The following is a 17,183-nucleotide window of genomic DNA, read 5'->3' on the forward strand; positions in this document are numbered from 1 at the left end:
CATCGATTTTCTTGGCAATATTTATTCACAGTGGATTGGCACTACCTTCTTGTAAAGTTTATATATGAGTGTGATTTGACCAAAGTCACCCAGTGAGTTTCCATGGCTGAGTAGGAATTTGTGTTTAGTATTTTGATTTTAAAAGCATATATAGTAACTTAGATTCAACCATGGGTGCCAGGAGTTTTATCCATTGACTCAATAAGATTTGTATGTATTGATTTATCATTCATCAATTGATTCAATAGGTCTACTCTAGTTAATAACTGGATTTAGCAACTGGATTTACAATGTGATGTAATATTAGGTGTCATTTTGGGTACATTTTAGCAATTCAAACATTTGTTCTCTTTCTGAAAATGTTTAGTGAGAGATACTCACATCAATCCACTCATTAAATCCAGCAGCTTCTGAGAGAGAAGAAAGTTCCTAAGCAGAGAGAAAAAGACAAATGAATTATAGGGAGCATTTAGAGAGTGACTGTATGCTTTCTACACAGAAAATCCTAACTATACAGCTCCTGATATCTGCAGCTAAAATAAAGAAATGTCAGCCATCAACATGTTGTGCTTTGTTTAACAAAACATTAGGTATTACAGGTAATACGATGATATTACAGGCAACATAAGATTATTTTATATAATTGTTAATCCCTGCTGTGAATTGAGTACCCTACATATTCTGCAAGCAGTTATAGCCCTATTACGAGGGTTGAAAGAAAAGTAATGCCTCCACCTTCATTACTTGGGTTTAGATGGGAATATTTTAATAAATCAAATGCAGAAATAATCCTTAGAATGTGCTCTTTAACTACCACTATTCACTTTTCCACATAATCACCAGACAATTGGATACATTTCTGCCAACAATGAACAAGTTTTCTGAAGCTGTCAGGGAAAAAATTGACACTTTGTTTCAGCAACAAAGTGTCAACTTTTTTGAAGACATTGAGTTCTCTCAATGTCTTCATCAGGAGCATAATGATGTCCTTGCAGATCTTCTTTCATTATTGGAAACAGATGGAAGTCAGGCAGTACTAAATCTTGACTGTATGGAGGATGCCGTATGGTGGTGAGATCCAGTCTCTGAAGTTCTGCTGTGTACCCATCGTGCACAGATCTTCTGATAGCCATCAAAGCAATAATGTGACCCACACATTCTTGTGAAATGCTGATTATGCTTGACATTTATCTCTGAGTGATATGACGATCATCCTGAATCAATCTGTCAACCTTTTGCTTGTGAAACTCGGTGGTTGCTATCACAGGATGTCCAACTCTTTGTTGGTCATGCAAGTCAGATGTTCCTACTTCAACATATTTAAACTTACTCACTCAATGGCACACAGTACTAACATCAACACAATCACCATAAAGAGCTTGCATTCTCGGATGAATCTCCTTTGGGGTGACACCTTCTGCTGTCAAGAATTCAATGACTGCACGTTGCTTAAGTCGCATTGACTGACGGTCTGAGCAGGGTTCCACACTTTGCACTTTAACAAGACAACCGTTCAATGCTAAGGCTTCCTGCCAAAATGAAACTGTAGTCTACTAAACAAGCCAGTACCTGCCACATACCAGTACTGCCGTCTGTTGAGGAGTTACGGAGGTGGAGACATTACTTTTCCTTCAACCCTCGTACGTACATATAAGTGATGAAAATGGCCAGTGCTGAAAGGCTGCTAGTTCCCCATTCCTGATTTAAGATTTCCCTGCTTACTTCCACTGCATTTCCATAGCATATGCTTCCATCTCCTTTGTAGCCTTCTGAACAAACACATTCCCAGACTCCAGAAGATGTGAGCTGACACACTGCCTGTGAAAAGATAATGATATTCAGATGCATGGCAACTGTGCAATATTTGTGATATACAGTAATATAGTACATAAAACATTGCAGTGTTCACAAACAGGGAAGCTGTCATGGTATGTTCCGTTTGATATTTTGTATTAATAAAGTCTGGATTAATGAAGGACTCAGACAATAGCTTCATTTTGCCTTCATTGTTTCTTTGAGAACAATTGTTATTTCAGAATTAAGGATATCTCAGTTTCATATAGCAGCAAACAGTACTGAATTGGTAACTCACCAGAGGGTGGCACTTCTCACTTTGTTCCAGACAAGAATTTATGGGTTCACATTCATATCCATTGCCCCGAAATCCTGTTTTACATTCACAGTCATTCTAGGCAACATGGGAAATAATTAATTATTAGATTGGAAAACGGTGGAGCATTTGTCAAAGGCTTTCATGGTTGGAATCGCTGGGTTGCTAAGAGTTTTCCGGGTTGTATGGCCATGTTCCAGAAGCATTCACTCACATCTATGGCAGGCACCCTTAGACCTCACAACTGCTGAGGATGCCTGCCATAGACATGGACAAAAAGTCAGGAGAGAATCCAAGGAGAAAGATAAAGGTGGTATATAAATAAGGCAAACAAACAAACAAACAAACAAACAAATAAATAAATAAATGCTTCTGGAACATGGCCACATAGCCCAGAAAGGTCACAGCAACCCAGTGGAGCATTTGTATGAATTACTGAGTGCCAACAAAAGCTCAGAAAGAAGTGCAATATAGATTGCTATGTTTGCTTAACAGATTGTAATCTATATTGTCGGAATGTCAGGCTAATACATTAGAAGATTACACATATGTAAATTATGATCTGAAAACATTATTTTTGGCTGTACCTCTTAGAATCCCCTTGCCAGCTTGGTCACTGGTTAGCTAGGAGGATCTGGGAAGTGTAATACATGAATATAACTCTTCCAAGCATTAGGCAAATACAATTCAGTTGCTGTCTGCTTTTTACAACATGTTTTGCTCAGGCCCTTTCTACACTGCCACATAAAATCCAGATTATCTGCTTTGAACTGGATGGCAGTGTAGACTCATATAATCCAATTCAAAGCAGATAATGTGGATTATCTGATTTGATAATCTGGGTAATATGGCAGTTTAGAAGGTCTTAGCTACACCCTGTTTATTTCTTCTCTTTTCCCCTCTCTTTTATCACACACTGCAGCTTTTTTTTTGGCTTTTTAAATTTTTACCATGTCTTCCAAAAAACGAACCCAAGATGCACAATAATACTAACATGTAAAATTAAAAACACAATCTTGAGTAAAACATATATTTATGTTTATTTTCCCATCACATCTTGTCTATTTCAGAAGCTAAGAGGTTTAGGCCAGGTTAGCGTTTGGATGGTGAGAAACAGACCCCTTCTACACAGCTGTATAAAATCCACATTGAACTGGATTTTATGGCAGTGGGGACTCAGATAACCCAGTTCAAAGCAGATACTATCAATTATCTGGCTTGATATTCTGGGTTATATGGCTGTGTGGAAGGTCCCACAAAGAAATATTATGAATCAAGCAGGGCTTAGAACAAATCCTGATTGAAATCCCTAAGAACTGCTTCCAGTCGAAAATCATAATATTGGGTTGGAAGCCCAATGGACTGACTTGGTATGTTCCAAAACATAGGAGTAAATGAAATTAAAATACATCAAGAAAGAAAGATTTAGCATCCAAGCAAATAAACTCATTGGGCTGCACTAATGTTAAATGTGTGTGTGTGTGTGTGGGGGGGGGGGGGATATCATTTTATTTTATTGTAAAACTGTTACTCTGAATGCCTGCAGGACTGAAAAATTGTCTTTTCTGCTACACATTTTAGTAGGAGGGCATTGGGAGTCTTGGGACAAACCAGGGAGCCTAAAAATGGCCTTGGTTACATATGACTCACCAAAACAGATCATAATGAATCTGGGGCCCCATCTACACTGCCATATAAAATCCTGATTGTCTGCTTTGAAATGGATTATATGACAAAGTAGATCCAGCTTGAGAGGTTGACATCTTCTCTATTATTACCATACCAGGTCCGTAAGATCCACATAGTGCAGAACTCAAGGGCATAAATGATTGCACTTACCTGTCCTGGACCTATATACAGGCAAGTAGCATTATTATGACACCCTCCAAAATTTGGCAGGAGGCAATTGTTGATTTCTGAACAGTCTCTTCCATTTCCTGTCCATCCTGGTTGGCACACACATTCATGGGTTCCAGGACCAGTCTTGATACATTCTGCCTGCAAGCATGTTATTGTACATAGAATGTTATAGAGACTTCTAGCGTAAGTGTAAACACTTTGCTACCATTTCGCTTCATGATTTGGCACAGCATGGCTTGGATAAATATAGTCTAATATAGTTGTACATAAACCCCACTGAAATCAACAAGGCTTACTTTAGACAAGATTAAACTTTGAAGGAACTCTCAGCAGGCTTTCATAGTGAATAATTTACCATAGATAGATCCTCACGCAAAAGGTAATAATATACTTGATAATATATAACTTCAGGAATTAATGACATGCACTGAAGTCAAATGAATCACTGTAAAAGATTAAGTAATCATTTCAATTGTTTGAGTCATTAAGTTCCCAGATTTTTTAAATTCTAAAACCAATTTTATTTGCATTACATTTAATTAACTGTCCTATGGTGGTTAATTTTGACTTATTGCAACACTAAGGATGATCTGTCACAAGGTTTTCTGGGGAAGATTTGTGCAAAAGGGTTTTACTATTGCCTGCTTCTAAAGGTGAGATAGTGTGACTTGCCCAAGGTCACTCAATGGGTTTTCATGGCTGAGAAGAGAATTACAGATTAGTAGTTCAGAATGCAATATGCAAACAGCTGCATTGCATTTGCTCTCCTGTAATTAATACGAATCGGTATTTTAAAATGTATACAAGATTCTGACCTCATACACAAAGTATATATAGCAATTAGAAATAGTAAAGAACTGCGTACATACATTATCACTGCAGCCATGTGGAATTACATTAGCACAAGGATCTACTTCACTGCAAATTATTCCATCACCTTCATAGCCAGGTTTGCAAACACAGCTAAAAATGGACATCAACGTATGTGAAATTAAGAGTCATGACAAATGAAACAAACATGTTTTTCAATGGGGTGCAATTTTAAGGGGTTTCTGACAGATCTTTCCTAAATTGCTACAGAAAAGCTCTTTCAATTAAGGAGAAGGCCTTTATGGAGGAGTAAAAATTACACCATCTTCATAGTAGCATTAACTCAATGAATGACTGCAAGGTGTACTACAGGGGTTCTCAAACTTTTTAAACAGAGGGACAGGTCATAGTCCCTCAAACTGTTGGCGGGCAGGATTATAATTTGAAAACAACATGAATGAATTCCTATGCACACTGCACATATCTTAGTTGTAGTGCAAAGAACACTTAAAACAATACAATAATTAAAATGAAGAACAATTTTAACAAATATAAGCTTATTAGTATCTCAATGGAAAGTGTGGGCCTGCTTTTGGCTGATGAGATAGCATTGTTGTTGTTGTTGTTGTTGTTGTTGTGTGTGTGTGTTTTCAAGTTGTTTCAGGCTTCGGTTGACCCTGAGCAAGGGCCGGGTAAATGACCTTGGAGGGCCGTATTCGGCCCCCAGGCCTTAGTTTGAGGATCCCTGGTGTACTAGCTAGGAAGATGGTCATGTTAACACAGTAGTAACTTCACTTATAATTCACATGTGAATGACTTGGGCAGTGTACACATATACATACACAATCAAACATACATTATGAACTTACCTCATGGCACCATTACTAAACATACAATCAGCATGTGCATGGCAGAACTGAAGATAGTTTCCACATGGAAACATCTGTGTGTCACAGAATTTTCCAGCATAGCCACTTTGGCATGAACCAGCCAGGCAGGTTCCATCACTCTCTATGTGATTGTCACATTTTCCATAAACACACTTACATGCTGTGGAAGGATGGGGAAATAAGTAACGGTAAAACATCTGAAACAGCCACATAACTTTAAATAAGACTCCTTTTTAAAAAGTTACTGTATGCTTAGTAACTGCATGCTTTCATTTCAAACAAAGTAAATCCTAGAGATGTTAGGATATAAAACGGGTATTTTGTTTCCTTTACAATTTTTTCGTATTCTAAATAGATTTGGAACAAATTGTCACACCACGTAAGGTTTTTAGAAACAGCCAATTTTGTTTTACAATTATTGCAAAATTATGAAACGTTCTCTACAGTAATTTCCATGAATTTTTCAATTGCTCATATCTTTCACAGCCATAACCAACATTATATAACATCTAACAGAGTCTCAGTCTGTTAAAACACCACATTTCCAATCATGCAGAATCTTGCTCAGGCATGCTAGAGGAATGGACACCATAGGATGAGGAGGAAGGCGATGATGGTAATCAGATGCAGATGGAAAGCAGATAATCTGGATTCAGAAACTGGATTATATGGCAGTGTAGATGGGGTCTGAGGCTGTGAGGGTATAACTTCCTAAGGTCACCCAACTAATTTCCATGGCTGAGTGCAGAGTTGAAATACTGTCCAACAAAATCCTAGTCCAACACTCAAACTACTATAACACACTAGTTTATTTTCGTTTAGTAAATTTGCAATACATTTCTTAGCACTAAAAAAGTATAAATTGTGCATTAAAATTATCTCATCAAATATAACATGCACAAAATATTTTTTTCTTTTAGAAAATATTTTAAATGTTAATTTTATGTTTTTTAAAGGAATGTCAGATTCATATAGAAACTAGATAAAACTGAGTTATGAATGATCATACACAAACTGCCATGGGCCAGAAATAGATATTCCAATGTCATGATTATTTTGTCAGTTGAAGGGAAATAAACAGAAGGTGTCATCCCAAATCCAGGATCTCAGTCAATATTGCAAATGGACATGCTGGCTGGGAGATTCTGGGATTTGTAGTCCAAAAGGGATTTTCTCCAAGCTAAGTAAACTACCTTCATATGGTAGTATAGCAGTTAGGAAAGAAGAAGCTTCAAGATTATCAGCTAGCTTTCAAGTAATGTATTTTAATGATATAAAAATTTAATTTGTATTTAATTTGTATTTTAATTTAAACATCAAGAAGGCATTTACCAACAGATATACAGCAAAAGAGAATGGCAAGAAAGGACAGCAGGGAGGAGGCTACTCTGGCTTTCCTGGGCAGGGAGTTCCAGAGTTGAGGGGCAGCCACTGAGAATGCCTGCTCTCTCGTTCCCACCAACTGGGCTTGAGATGGAGGTGGGACCAAGAGAAGGGCCTCTCCTGAAGATCTCAGGGTCCAAGCAGGTTCATACAAGGGGATGCGGTCAGCCATGTATGTTGGCATTGAACTTTTGCCATTGGTATGTTGTAAACCACCTTAAGTCCCCCCAGGGGTGAGAAAGGCAGTATATAAATATAGTAAATAAATAAATCACCTGGACCTGAACCACTAGAGCTTTAAAGGTCATAATCAGCACTTGGAATCATGCCTGGAAACAGACTGGCAGCCAGTGGAGCTGCTGCATCAGGGAGTTGTCTGCTCCCTGTAGCCAGCCCCAGTTGGCCGGCTTGGGTATGGGTTCAAAGTGAAAAGGCTATGAGAGTAAAGTCCACTAGTCAAACACAACTCAGATCATACTTGCAATCCAGTGTTACACTTTCACACCAAGTTCATAGGTGGTCAGTGGCCACTAGGATGAAGTTGCTTTTGCACATCACAAAAATGAGATTTCATTCAATTCCGTCTCTTAAAGTGTGATTAGGCTTAAAATAGTCAGTGAGGGATGAAACATCAGTACTTACCTTGGTCACACCGTGGCCCATATTTATTGGGGTCTGAACAGAACTGGCAAAGTGATCCTTCAAATCCAACATTGCAAATGCAAGTTCCATTTCCTTTCAGTTTATCCATACACTGCAAAGTGAAGCAGACAGTTGTGAGACCTGTGCATATAGATTCACATGCAACATACAGTATTAGAAACATTTTCCTCATTTGAGAAATATTGTAAGATATAAGAAACCCAGAAACAACCGGTAATGAATCATATTCACTTTCACCTGGATTCTTTGGTATTTTTTAAAAACACTTCTATTCTGCTCTTTATCTCAGCTAGTGTAAAACAAAAGCAATTTAAAGCACTTTGAGATTAAATATTCTGAACAATATAGACATATATTAAACATAGAATCATAGAGTTGGAAGAGATCTCATGGACCATCCAGTCCAACCCCCTGCCAAGAAGCTGGAAAATTGCATTCAAAGCACCTCTGACAGATGGCCATCCAGCCTCTGTTTAAAAGCTTCCAAAGCCTCCACCACACTCTGGGGCAGAGAGTTCCACTGCTGAACGGCTCTCACAGTCAGGAAGTTCTTCCTCATGTTCAGATGGAATCTCTTTTCTTGTAATTTGAAGTCATTGTTCCGTGTCCTAGTCTCCAAGGAAGCAGAAAACAAGCTTGCTCCCTCCTCCCTATGACTTCCTCTCACGTATTTATACATGGCTATCATGTCTCCTCTCAGCCTTCTCTTCTTCAGGCTAAACATGCCCAGCTCTTTAAGCCAGTCCTCATAGGGCTTGTTCTCCAGACCCTTGGTCATTTTAGTCGCCCTCCTCTGGACACATTCCAGCTTGTCAATATCTCTCTTGAATTGTGGTGCCCAGAATTGGACACAATATTCCAGTTGTGGTCTAACCAAGGCAGAATAGAGGGGTAGCATGACTTTCCTGGATCTAGACACTATGCTCCTATTGATGCAGGCCAAAATCCCATTGGCTTTTTTTTGCCACAAGGACTCCAGATCTTTTTCACACGTACTGCTCTCAAGCCATGCGTCCCCCATATCAACAAAAACAGTTTTAAACGACAACAGTCTAAAACTGTGTGCAGGTTGTCTTGAAATAAGTTCGCTCCCAAATGTTTTAATAAAAAAAACAGGTTTTGGGTGCCAATAAGAAATCAACATTGATGCCATTCAATCTTCCAAGGAGATGGCATCCCACAATTGTGGTGCCACAGTTGAGAAGGCCGTTTCCTATATTATTCCACTTCATATTACCTTCACTTGTGGTCACATCTAGTATCAACCAGGCTGACCCTACTTAGCCACATGGGTCAAATGGAAACCTTTAGGGTATTTAGCCCACTGCTTCAATTTTCAATATAAAATTACAGTACTTTGCAATTTGAACAATGGTTAGAATTTGGAAAAAAAAGGGCGAGAATTTGGAAAAAAAATACTTAATGGACTTTAGCTCCCAGAATCCTCCAGCCAAGTGGAAGTAGTGGTCCACAAAAGCAACTTTTCAGAAGTTCTGGTCTGGGCCCTTTTGTCTTCTAGGATTCCTATAGGCCTCCCTGTTTATAGTGTAAAGTTGACTTTGGTGCAAGACACAGATGACAAATGATCTCACAGTTTTAAGGAGCTGTGGAAATATTTATTAAGTCATTCTACATTCATTCAAGGTATTGTGTCCCAAAACAATGAATCAAACAGGTATGCTGAACGCATCAAAATCATGTGCCATCTTACCAAAAGAGTCCCACAAAAGAAGCAGAATCCAGCTTATTCTAAATATACCAACTACATTTACCTGACCATTTCCTGAACATGGATTCGAAAAGCCACCAGGACATTGGTTACAATCTGGGCCAAAGAAACCTTTGCAACAGTTAGGCTCCTGTGAAATAAGCAAACATTTCTTCATAACTATGCAAAATGAACCATAACCAAATTTACAGCAGTGTGTTTATGCACGATTTGTGTAATTTTCAACTGCATATGTTCTGTGGCAGAAGATGTTTGTTTTAAGTAGCTAGCACTCTTAACAGTGAAGAATAAAGAATGATAGAATTACACTGGTGAAGACAGTATCTGTTTTATAGGAATCCTCAACAGAAAGCTTTGTTGCATTTCTTACATTTTTTGTTATATTGCAGTACTTAGCACATCCATATTGTAGATGGGTTTGGTCAAGATAAGTGCACCTGGTCCCCGTGGAAGCCTGAAGTGTGTAAGAACAACAACATCACCATAATTTAAATCAACCATCAGAGTTAATAAGTGCTATAAATGAGGAAACCCATTTCCCAACATAAACAAATGTCATTCATACAGTTGTTAGGTAAATGGGATGCATGCAGAATGAAATATCTTGCTCCTCAATAACTATGATGATTTAGTTACTTACAACAGGTTTTGAGTCTTTTGGACAGCTGTTCTTGTGGGCTACTTGGCATTTTACACAGGCACCCTGAAATGAACAATGCGATGATAGCTTAAGAAGGTACAATTTTGCCTTGTGAACATAACATTATAGGAGTTAGGGAAAACTACCCTAAAATTAGCAGAGCATCCAAAAACCAAACAGGATGCAAAAGTTGAGCATCAGCTCACAGCAAGCAAAAGCATGAAGTGTCATGCAATGTGGCTGTGAAGAATTCAGAGCTTAGGAGGCAAACATGCAGAGTCCAATCTTAGAAACCACAAAGGGTTTATTTACAACAATAAGAAATAACTGCATTTCTTCATAAGCAAGAAGTGGGTCTGAGTTACTCTAACACCCATCTCTTCTAAGGTTTCAAGAGAGGGAAAAAACTCAATCACTACATCTCTCCTGATACACAAGTAGAGAGAGAACTCAAAGCACACAGCACATACTCTCCATACTCCAATGTAAGAAGGTAGAAACCAGATTGAAAAAGCTTGCAGTAGAAAAGTATCAATTCTAAATAATACATACAAAAAACATGGGGGAAGGGAATGCTCTCATCCTATACTAAATTAACTAACTGCTCCTCATTGAGGACTTGAAACTTGGGCAGTGTGGGGTTGAATTCCAACTATAGAACCATTTACAACTGTGATTTTGATTTGCGGTATTCCTTATAGGTTCTATGGCGGGAACAAGAGACAAGGCCTTCTCGGGGGTGGTCCCTTGGCTGTGAATACCCTCTCTAGGGATATCAGATCAGCTGCCTCTCTTTTAACATTCCGGAAAAAGTCAAGATGTGGCTTTTTGAGCAAGCATTTGCAAATGCAGAGTAACTGACATAGGAAAATGGCTAGACAATGAGACCGGATAACGTTTTTAACAAGGAGACATTATAGAGTGATGTTTTATTGATTTTGTTATAGTTTTTATTATACGTTATGTTTTTAATTGTATTTATGCTATTGTAGACATTGAATTTTGCCCTGTAAACCACCTTGAGTTGCCTGAGGGCTGAAAAAGATGGTACACAAATACAGCAAATGAATGAATGAATGAATGAATGAATGAATGAATGAATATGTGCCTTCAATAATCATGGAGGATTTCTATCTTTGTAGAAATATTGGGTCTGCATGCATAAAGGGATGGTTCAATAGAACAAGACTCTATATATCATGGGACATGCAGGGAAACTCTGTACATACCCCTGGGGATATTGAGAGGGCATTTACCGGAAATTGTATTTATCATTATGGTTCTAAAGGCCCTTACCACCTCAGTCTCGGTTTTCTCTTCATCACATCTCTGTGGCAGAATTGGGATTATAGATGGAGGTATAAGAACACTGGGAAGTGTGTATATTTTCCCATTTTTTGCTGTGATATCTGTTTCTTCTATTGGTACACCATTCACCAGGATTTGTCCCTGAAAGACAACAGAGAGAAAAAGAGGATGAGGATTTTTAAAAAGTTACCTGTTCTTTTAATTGTACCATTTTAGGCAGAAACTCGTTCCTACTTTTGTATTTATTTCCAGTGTCATTCTTCATTTCCATTTTTTATAACATCTCACTTTTAAAACAATAACAACAACAACACAGAATGTATCGGATATACAAACAGTTCCATAAATAAGAGAGACCAGATGGAAGATGGCAACATAAACATAATAACATAATATCTCCAGTCCAGTACATTAGTGTCCCTGAAATATGAATTTGTTTTCTTGGACATACACTATCAGTGATGTTAAAATAGATGAATTGTTGAGCCATAGTTTCAATGCGCCTTATGGAGATAAGACTGGCAACCTCCAGCTGTAAGAAAAAAAAAAGAAATATTATTAAATTATGCATTATTAAATATTATTTAATCTTAGTGTAAATTACTACAAGAATTGCACACGTTCCTTACTTCTCTATTATGATGGCAAAACAAACCCAAACCAACAGCAATAACAAAATGCTCAATTGAAACAGCTAGGAATTTATTTATTGAAGCCACTTTTAAGGATAAACCCACACAAAGCAGTGTGCAACTAAATTTAAGTTCAGTAAGACTAGTGATGATAGCTTGTGGGTCCCTTGTCAGTGGACAGTTAAGCCTTTATAGGTTTTAGATAGTTTTAAAGGCACTAACCAAGTTGCTCAACCACTTTTGCAGCTATGGCTGAGCAACTTGGATAACGTCTAAAATGTTTGGATTAAAATCTAGAGTGGATTGAATGGCAAAAATGTATAAAACAATCCTTTCCTGTAATGATCACAAGTTAATTGCTGGCTTTGAAAAAAATTGATATTTCTGAGTTGAACAGAAATATCAATTTTGAACAGTGAAGAGGGAACTGGCAACCTATTTACAAATTGAATTGGCAGAGGTTTCCAGAAGAGGTAATTCATTTTTTTTGCCTAGAAAAGTATCAGTGAATCTGTAGAGCGGCAAAAACAGTTTTGGAGGTTACATGCACTTATGGCCAAGTACCAGTTCCAGTTGTACTAGTTATGTTTCTGAGACAACCTTAAAAACATAGTGCATTTCAAATGGGAGAAACACTAGTGGCCCTTAAGATATTATTGGACTGAAACGCCAATGAGAGACAGTTTAGGCAATAATGCAGAAAAATGGGAAAAGCTGCTGAAAATGTCCACAATACCTATCTTAGCATGATAATATCAATCTAGCCTTGATATAACTAGGTTCTGGTTTAATTTTCTTTCCCACCTGCTTAGCCTTTCTATTTAGTACCAGAGTCCTAGAGAATTTTTCAGAAATTAATCTTTTTCAGGATTAGCTAAAAGCTCTATTAGCATGAATACACCCAATGGCTGGAATCTATGGATATGGAACCCCTGGTGGTGCAGTGGGTTAAACCCTTGTGCCAGCAGTACTGTTGACCAACAGGTCAGTGGTTCGAATCCGGGGAGAGTGAGTTGAGCTCCCTCTGTCAGCTCCAGCTCCCCATGCAGGGACATAAAAGAAGCCTCCCACAAAGATGGTGAAACATCAAACATCCGGATGTCCCCTGCACAACATCCTTGCACATGGCCAATTCTCTCACATCAGAAACAACTTGCAGTTTCTCAAGTTGCTCCTGACACACACACAAAATCTAATATCTGGAATCTATTTAATTTTAATATAATTTTCATATGTCCAAGAACACATGCATTCTCAGTGCAATTTTTAAATCTCCAGACATCTCCTTCCCTTCCAGTGTTAGATACATATGCCACATCTTGAACTGTTGACACAATTATTTGCCCATAACACTTGCTTGCAATACAAAACACTATGATAGCATTCATCTGAAGAAAGCCAAACATTTCAGGATTAAGGGAAACTAATATGGAGCGTGTCAGTGTCTTCTTATTTTAGGAAACAGGTTCTATCAATATATTCTGTGATTGTAACAGCATATTAAATATTGCACTAACCTGGGTGTGAGAAACAATGTGATATTGAACTAGTTCACGAAGCTTTCGGGAACCCTGTATAAATAAAGAAGGCACATCTTTTATCTGCACAGGAATAATATTAAATGTCTTATTATGAGTTATGCACACAGAAATGCCATTTCAACAAAGTTATGAAAATATGCGTGTTACAACACCGTTACAGATCTACTTGCAATGGTGTCAGTTGCTATAATGATTGTTATCATTATCATCATCTCCATTTAGTTACTTCTGGGATTACAACTTTGGCCATAATATTGTTATGCTCTGGGCATAGCCTGCTACTTCTCAATAAGCCTGTTATTTCTTTCTTCATAGAAGAGTATACAGATATTCTCGTACTAAAAGGGCCAGCTGTGGTATTTTAGGTGGAACATCCTTGGTTAAAACAACACACTGCAGGTGGTGGGATCAACTGGGAAATCACTAAACAAGGTCAGGGAGGAAAATTACTTGCATGCACAGTAATATTTTGGAATAAACTAATTCTGACAAATTGGCAATGAAAATTTCAGATGTGGATGGAGTAATAGCAATGATGTAATGGGTTACTCTGAATGGCTGCTCATGCATTTTCTCCATCCCAAGTTGATAGTGTTGCATATTATTTCACATTATTGAAAGATTTATACCTTACTTGACAAGAGGTAATCCAGAGCGTTATCCTTCAAGTTCTCCAAAGCATCATTGGCAGGAATGAAAATTGTGTTAGGCCCAGGATATTTATCTAACATTGGTCCCACCAGAGAGTTCTAAAGTAAACAAAAAGGGAAAACACAGTTGTGTAAGTGTATCTTTTAAAAACTTTACTTGTACATTTGATTTTATGTTTAATCCTTACCTCTACTATGGATCTAAATCTGCTGTATCTTGGTAAATCTTGAAGCACTGCCATTATCGAACTCTTAAGAGAAAACAAACAGATTTCTTACTGTGAGCATTAAAAGCAGTGATAATAACTGAGGATATGTGGAACTCACTCCCCGGGGAGATTAGATCGGCGACCTCCCTCCTAGCATTTAGGAAAAAACCAAAGACCTGGATGTGGGACCAAGCTTTTGGTCACTCTGACAATTAACTCAAGGACCTGGGAATAGACTAAGACAAACGGAGTAGAACGGACTTATGGACTCTGATATATGGACTCTGACATGAGATTGTTTTTAGGTTTTAGGATTTTACTATGTATTGATGTTTTAATTTAAGTGTTGAATTGTTATTTTTTGGATTACTTGTTATGTGTTCGGGCATCTAATTGTGCCCTCCCCTGTAAGCCGCCCTGAGTCCCCCCCGGGGTGAGAAGGGCGGGGTATAAGTGAATGAAATAAATAATAATAAATAAATAAATATGCATTGACAACTTTGTACCCATGGAGGCTCAATGTGGGTAAACATTTCTGGCACAGGGATACAGCACATGCTTTGCATATAAGAAATCTTATGTTTAATCCTGTGTTCTCCAAGTAGGTGAGTTATTATTGACAACAAAGAGCTAAAATGGAATAAATGCCTTGATGCAATGTAGCATCCTAATTCTTCAGCCTGCCTCTTGATTGATATTCACACTATACAGTGCTCTATAAATACTAATATTATCCCCTTAATGCAGTATGCATCTGTTGCAATGAACATTTGAACTAATTCAAAACTGGAAGTTTAAGCTCTGCAACTGAACATATGCAAGTCCTCACCTCTGGGTCACTTGCAGTACTGGGTTCCACATTGTCCAAAGCTTTGTCGATAATGTGGACAATTCCATTAGAGGCAACAACATCTCCTTGTAGGATCTTCCCTTTCTTCTTGCCTCCATGTATTCTAATTCTTAACATATTGTCCTAAAAGGACACAGAAAAATATGCAAAAGTTATACAATTATGCATGTATGTTTGTTTGTTTTTTTTAACAAAAATGTTATGTAAAGTGAAGATACTCAACAACCAGACCTCATTTGCCATAAAAAAACCATCTGAAATGAAATCACACACTGAAATGCAGTCTCTAGTCCATTCATTGCTAATACTCTTCCCGGGCAAAAACTGTTTGAAGAAATCTTGCCAAGAAAACCCCATGATAGGATCACATTGGAAGTCAGACATGACTGAAAGTATACAGCATAAAATGATATCTACAAAGCAGCTGATGACATATCCACCAGGGTTGTGCATGGATCCATTTTTCAAAATGGGCTCTGTCTGTTTTGGCCCTTTTGGCCAGCCTTAATGGCACAGACTTGGCTGCCATTTTTTTCTGGCAGCAACAGAAGGTTTGGCTGCCAAAAACGACTGCTTTCTGTTTCTTTCGGCTACATATGGAGCACGGAGAGGCAGCCATGCACCCGCATGGGGCTACCCTATGAGTCCTGCCTGCTGAGTTTCCACCAAAATCTGGATATCTAAAACAGAAAGGAGTTTAACTGAATTGCACACCCCTAAGTGCCACACTACAACAAATAGCTTAAGTACACATTTAACGACAATAGCAATACACAAATAAAATAATCCCTAGAACTTAATAGAAAGCAAATATTAACATATTCCCATGATAATAATGTTGTACCAAAAATATACCATACCTTTTCATTGTTTAATATGTCTGCTGGCTTGCCAGTTAGTGTATAAAGCATACTTGCATTATTCAGATTCTTCAACTCTATCTGTCCAGCAAAAATATGGAGTTTCAAAAAATACTGGGCACCTTCCTTGTTTGAAAGAAGATCCTTAATCTGAAATGTCAGAAGCATAAGTATGCAGACTAACAAGTTTAATTAGGCTTCAAATATTGACATTTTTCAAGTTAATATGAAATCCACTATTGAATAGTAAAGTATGTATGTGGCAGATTGCTATAGACAGGTTGTAATTTTCAAGGGATAGGAAGAGGGTACTAGTATCTGAGCAGTTTTGCCTTCAGATGTTATTTTTGGATAGATGCATAAAGCTCTAAATACTACTTTGTGTCAGTTTTGCAGCATAATGTATTGGGCTTGAACATTGGACAATAATCAGGAGACCAGGGCTCAAAGCCCTGCTTGATAATGAAAAGTCACACCATGCTCTCTCAGCTTCAGGGAAGGCAAAGGCAAACCCTTTCTCAAAATATCTCCCCAACCCCCCCCCCCCCCCCATGTTAGATTCACTTTAGGTATACCATATGCCAGAAATGACTTCAAGGCACACAGTTTTCTAACAAAACCATCAAAAAAGGGAAGAAACATAATAGTCAAAAAAAAGGATGAAGGCTAACTTTTCCCCAGGAGAAATGTCTATTTAGAATTGCATTGTTTTTGTATTTTGTAAAAGAGCGTGGTTCAAGTGGAGTGAATTTTATTGGCTTTTATACTGAATGAAACACAACATTCCAAAGTAAAAAATGCACTTTGGAGAACTATTTTCTCTTCTGTTTGGGGAATAACATCTCTTAAGTTTTGGGGTTATGTACTTTATAATGTCACATCATTTCTTAACATTGCACTTACATTAATTCCTTGGAATCCCTTATTTGTTGGAACAAGAACCGTGAAGGGTCCCAAACTAGTCAGTGGCCATTCATATGCACTTTCTTGGAAAAAAAAAGAAGAAAAAAAAGAAAGAAAGGTGCAAAAGATAAATAGGACTATTGCA

General features: G+C 37.9%; 1 protein-coding gene across 2 annotated transcripts in view; it reads right to left on the minus strand.

The window, feature by feature from the left end:
- STAB2 (stabilin 2) overlaps positions 1 to 17,183 on the minus strand; it is an 88,192-nt gene that overhangs the window by 50,896 nt on the left and 20,113 nt on the right. For both annotated transcript variants that reach the window (XM_067469231.1, XM_060776891.2), the window contains 18 exons: positions 17,039 to 17,121; positions 16,136 to 16,285; positions 15,255 to 15,398; positions 14,405 to 14,467; positions 14,196 to 14,315; positions 13,543 to 13,596; positions 11,845 to 11,925; positions 11,382 to 11,534; positions 10,086 to 10,148; positions 9,816 to 9,899; positions 9,489 to 9,575; positions 7,696 to 7,807; positions 5,650 to 5,830; positions 4,840 to 4,933; positions 3,950 to 4,108; positions 2,093 to 2,188; positions 1,723 to 1,818; positions 382 to 429 (listed from right to left, as the gene is read on the minus strand). In XM_067469231.1, the coding sequence (XP_067325332.1) occupies positions 382 to 429; positions 1,723 to 1,818; positions 2,093 to 2,188; positions 3,950 to 4,108; positions 4,840 to 4,933; positions 5,650 to 5,830; positions 7,696 to 7,807; positions 9,489 to 9,575; positions 9,816 to 9,899; positions 10,086 to 10,148; positions 11,382 to 11,534; positions 11,845 to 11,925; positions 13,543 to 13,596; positions 14,196 to 14,315; positions 14,405 to 14,467; positions 15,255 to 15,398; positions 16,136 to 16,285; positions 17,039 to 17,121 (1,868 nt within the window). The remainder of the gene's footprint in view (positions 1 to 381; positions 430 to 1,722; positions 1,819 to 2,092; positions 2,189 to 3,949; positions 4,109 to 4,839; positions 4,934 to 5,649; positions 5,831 to 7,695; positions 7,808 to 9,488; positions 9,576 to 9,815; positions 9,900 to 10,085; positions 10,149 to 11,381; positions 11,535 to 11,844; positions 11,926 to 13,542; positions 13,597 to 14,195; positions 14,316 to 14,404; positions 14,468 to 15,254; positions 15,399 to 16,135; positions 16,286 to 17,038; positions 17,122 to 17,183) is intronic.

This window comes from Anolis sagrei, chromosome 5, assembly GCF_037176765.1.
Source record: "Anolis sagrei isolate rAnoSag1 chromosome 5, rAnoSag1.mat, whole genome shotgun sequence".
Classification (NCBI taxonomy): domain Eukaryota; kingdom Metazoa; phylum Chordata; class Lepidosauria; order Squamata; family Dactyloidae; genus Anolis; species Anolis sagrei.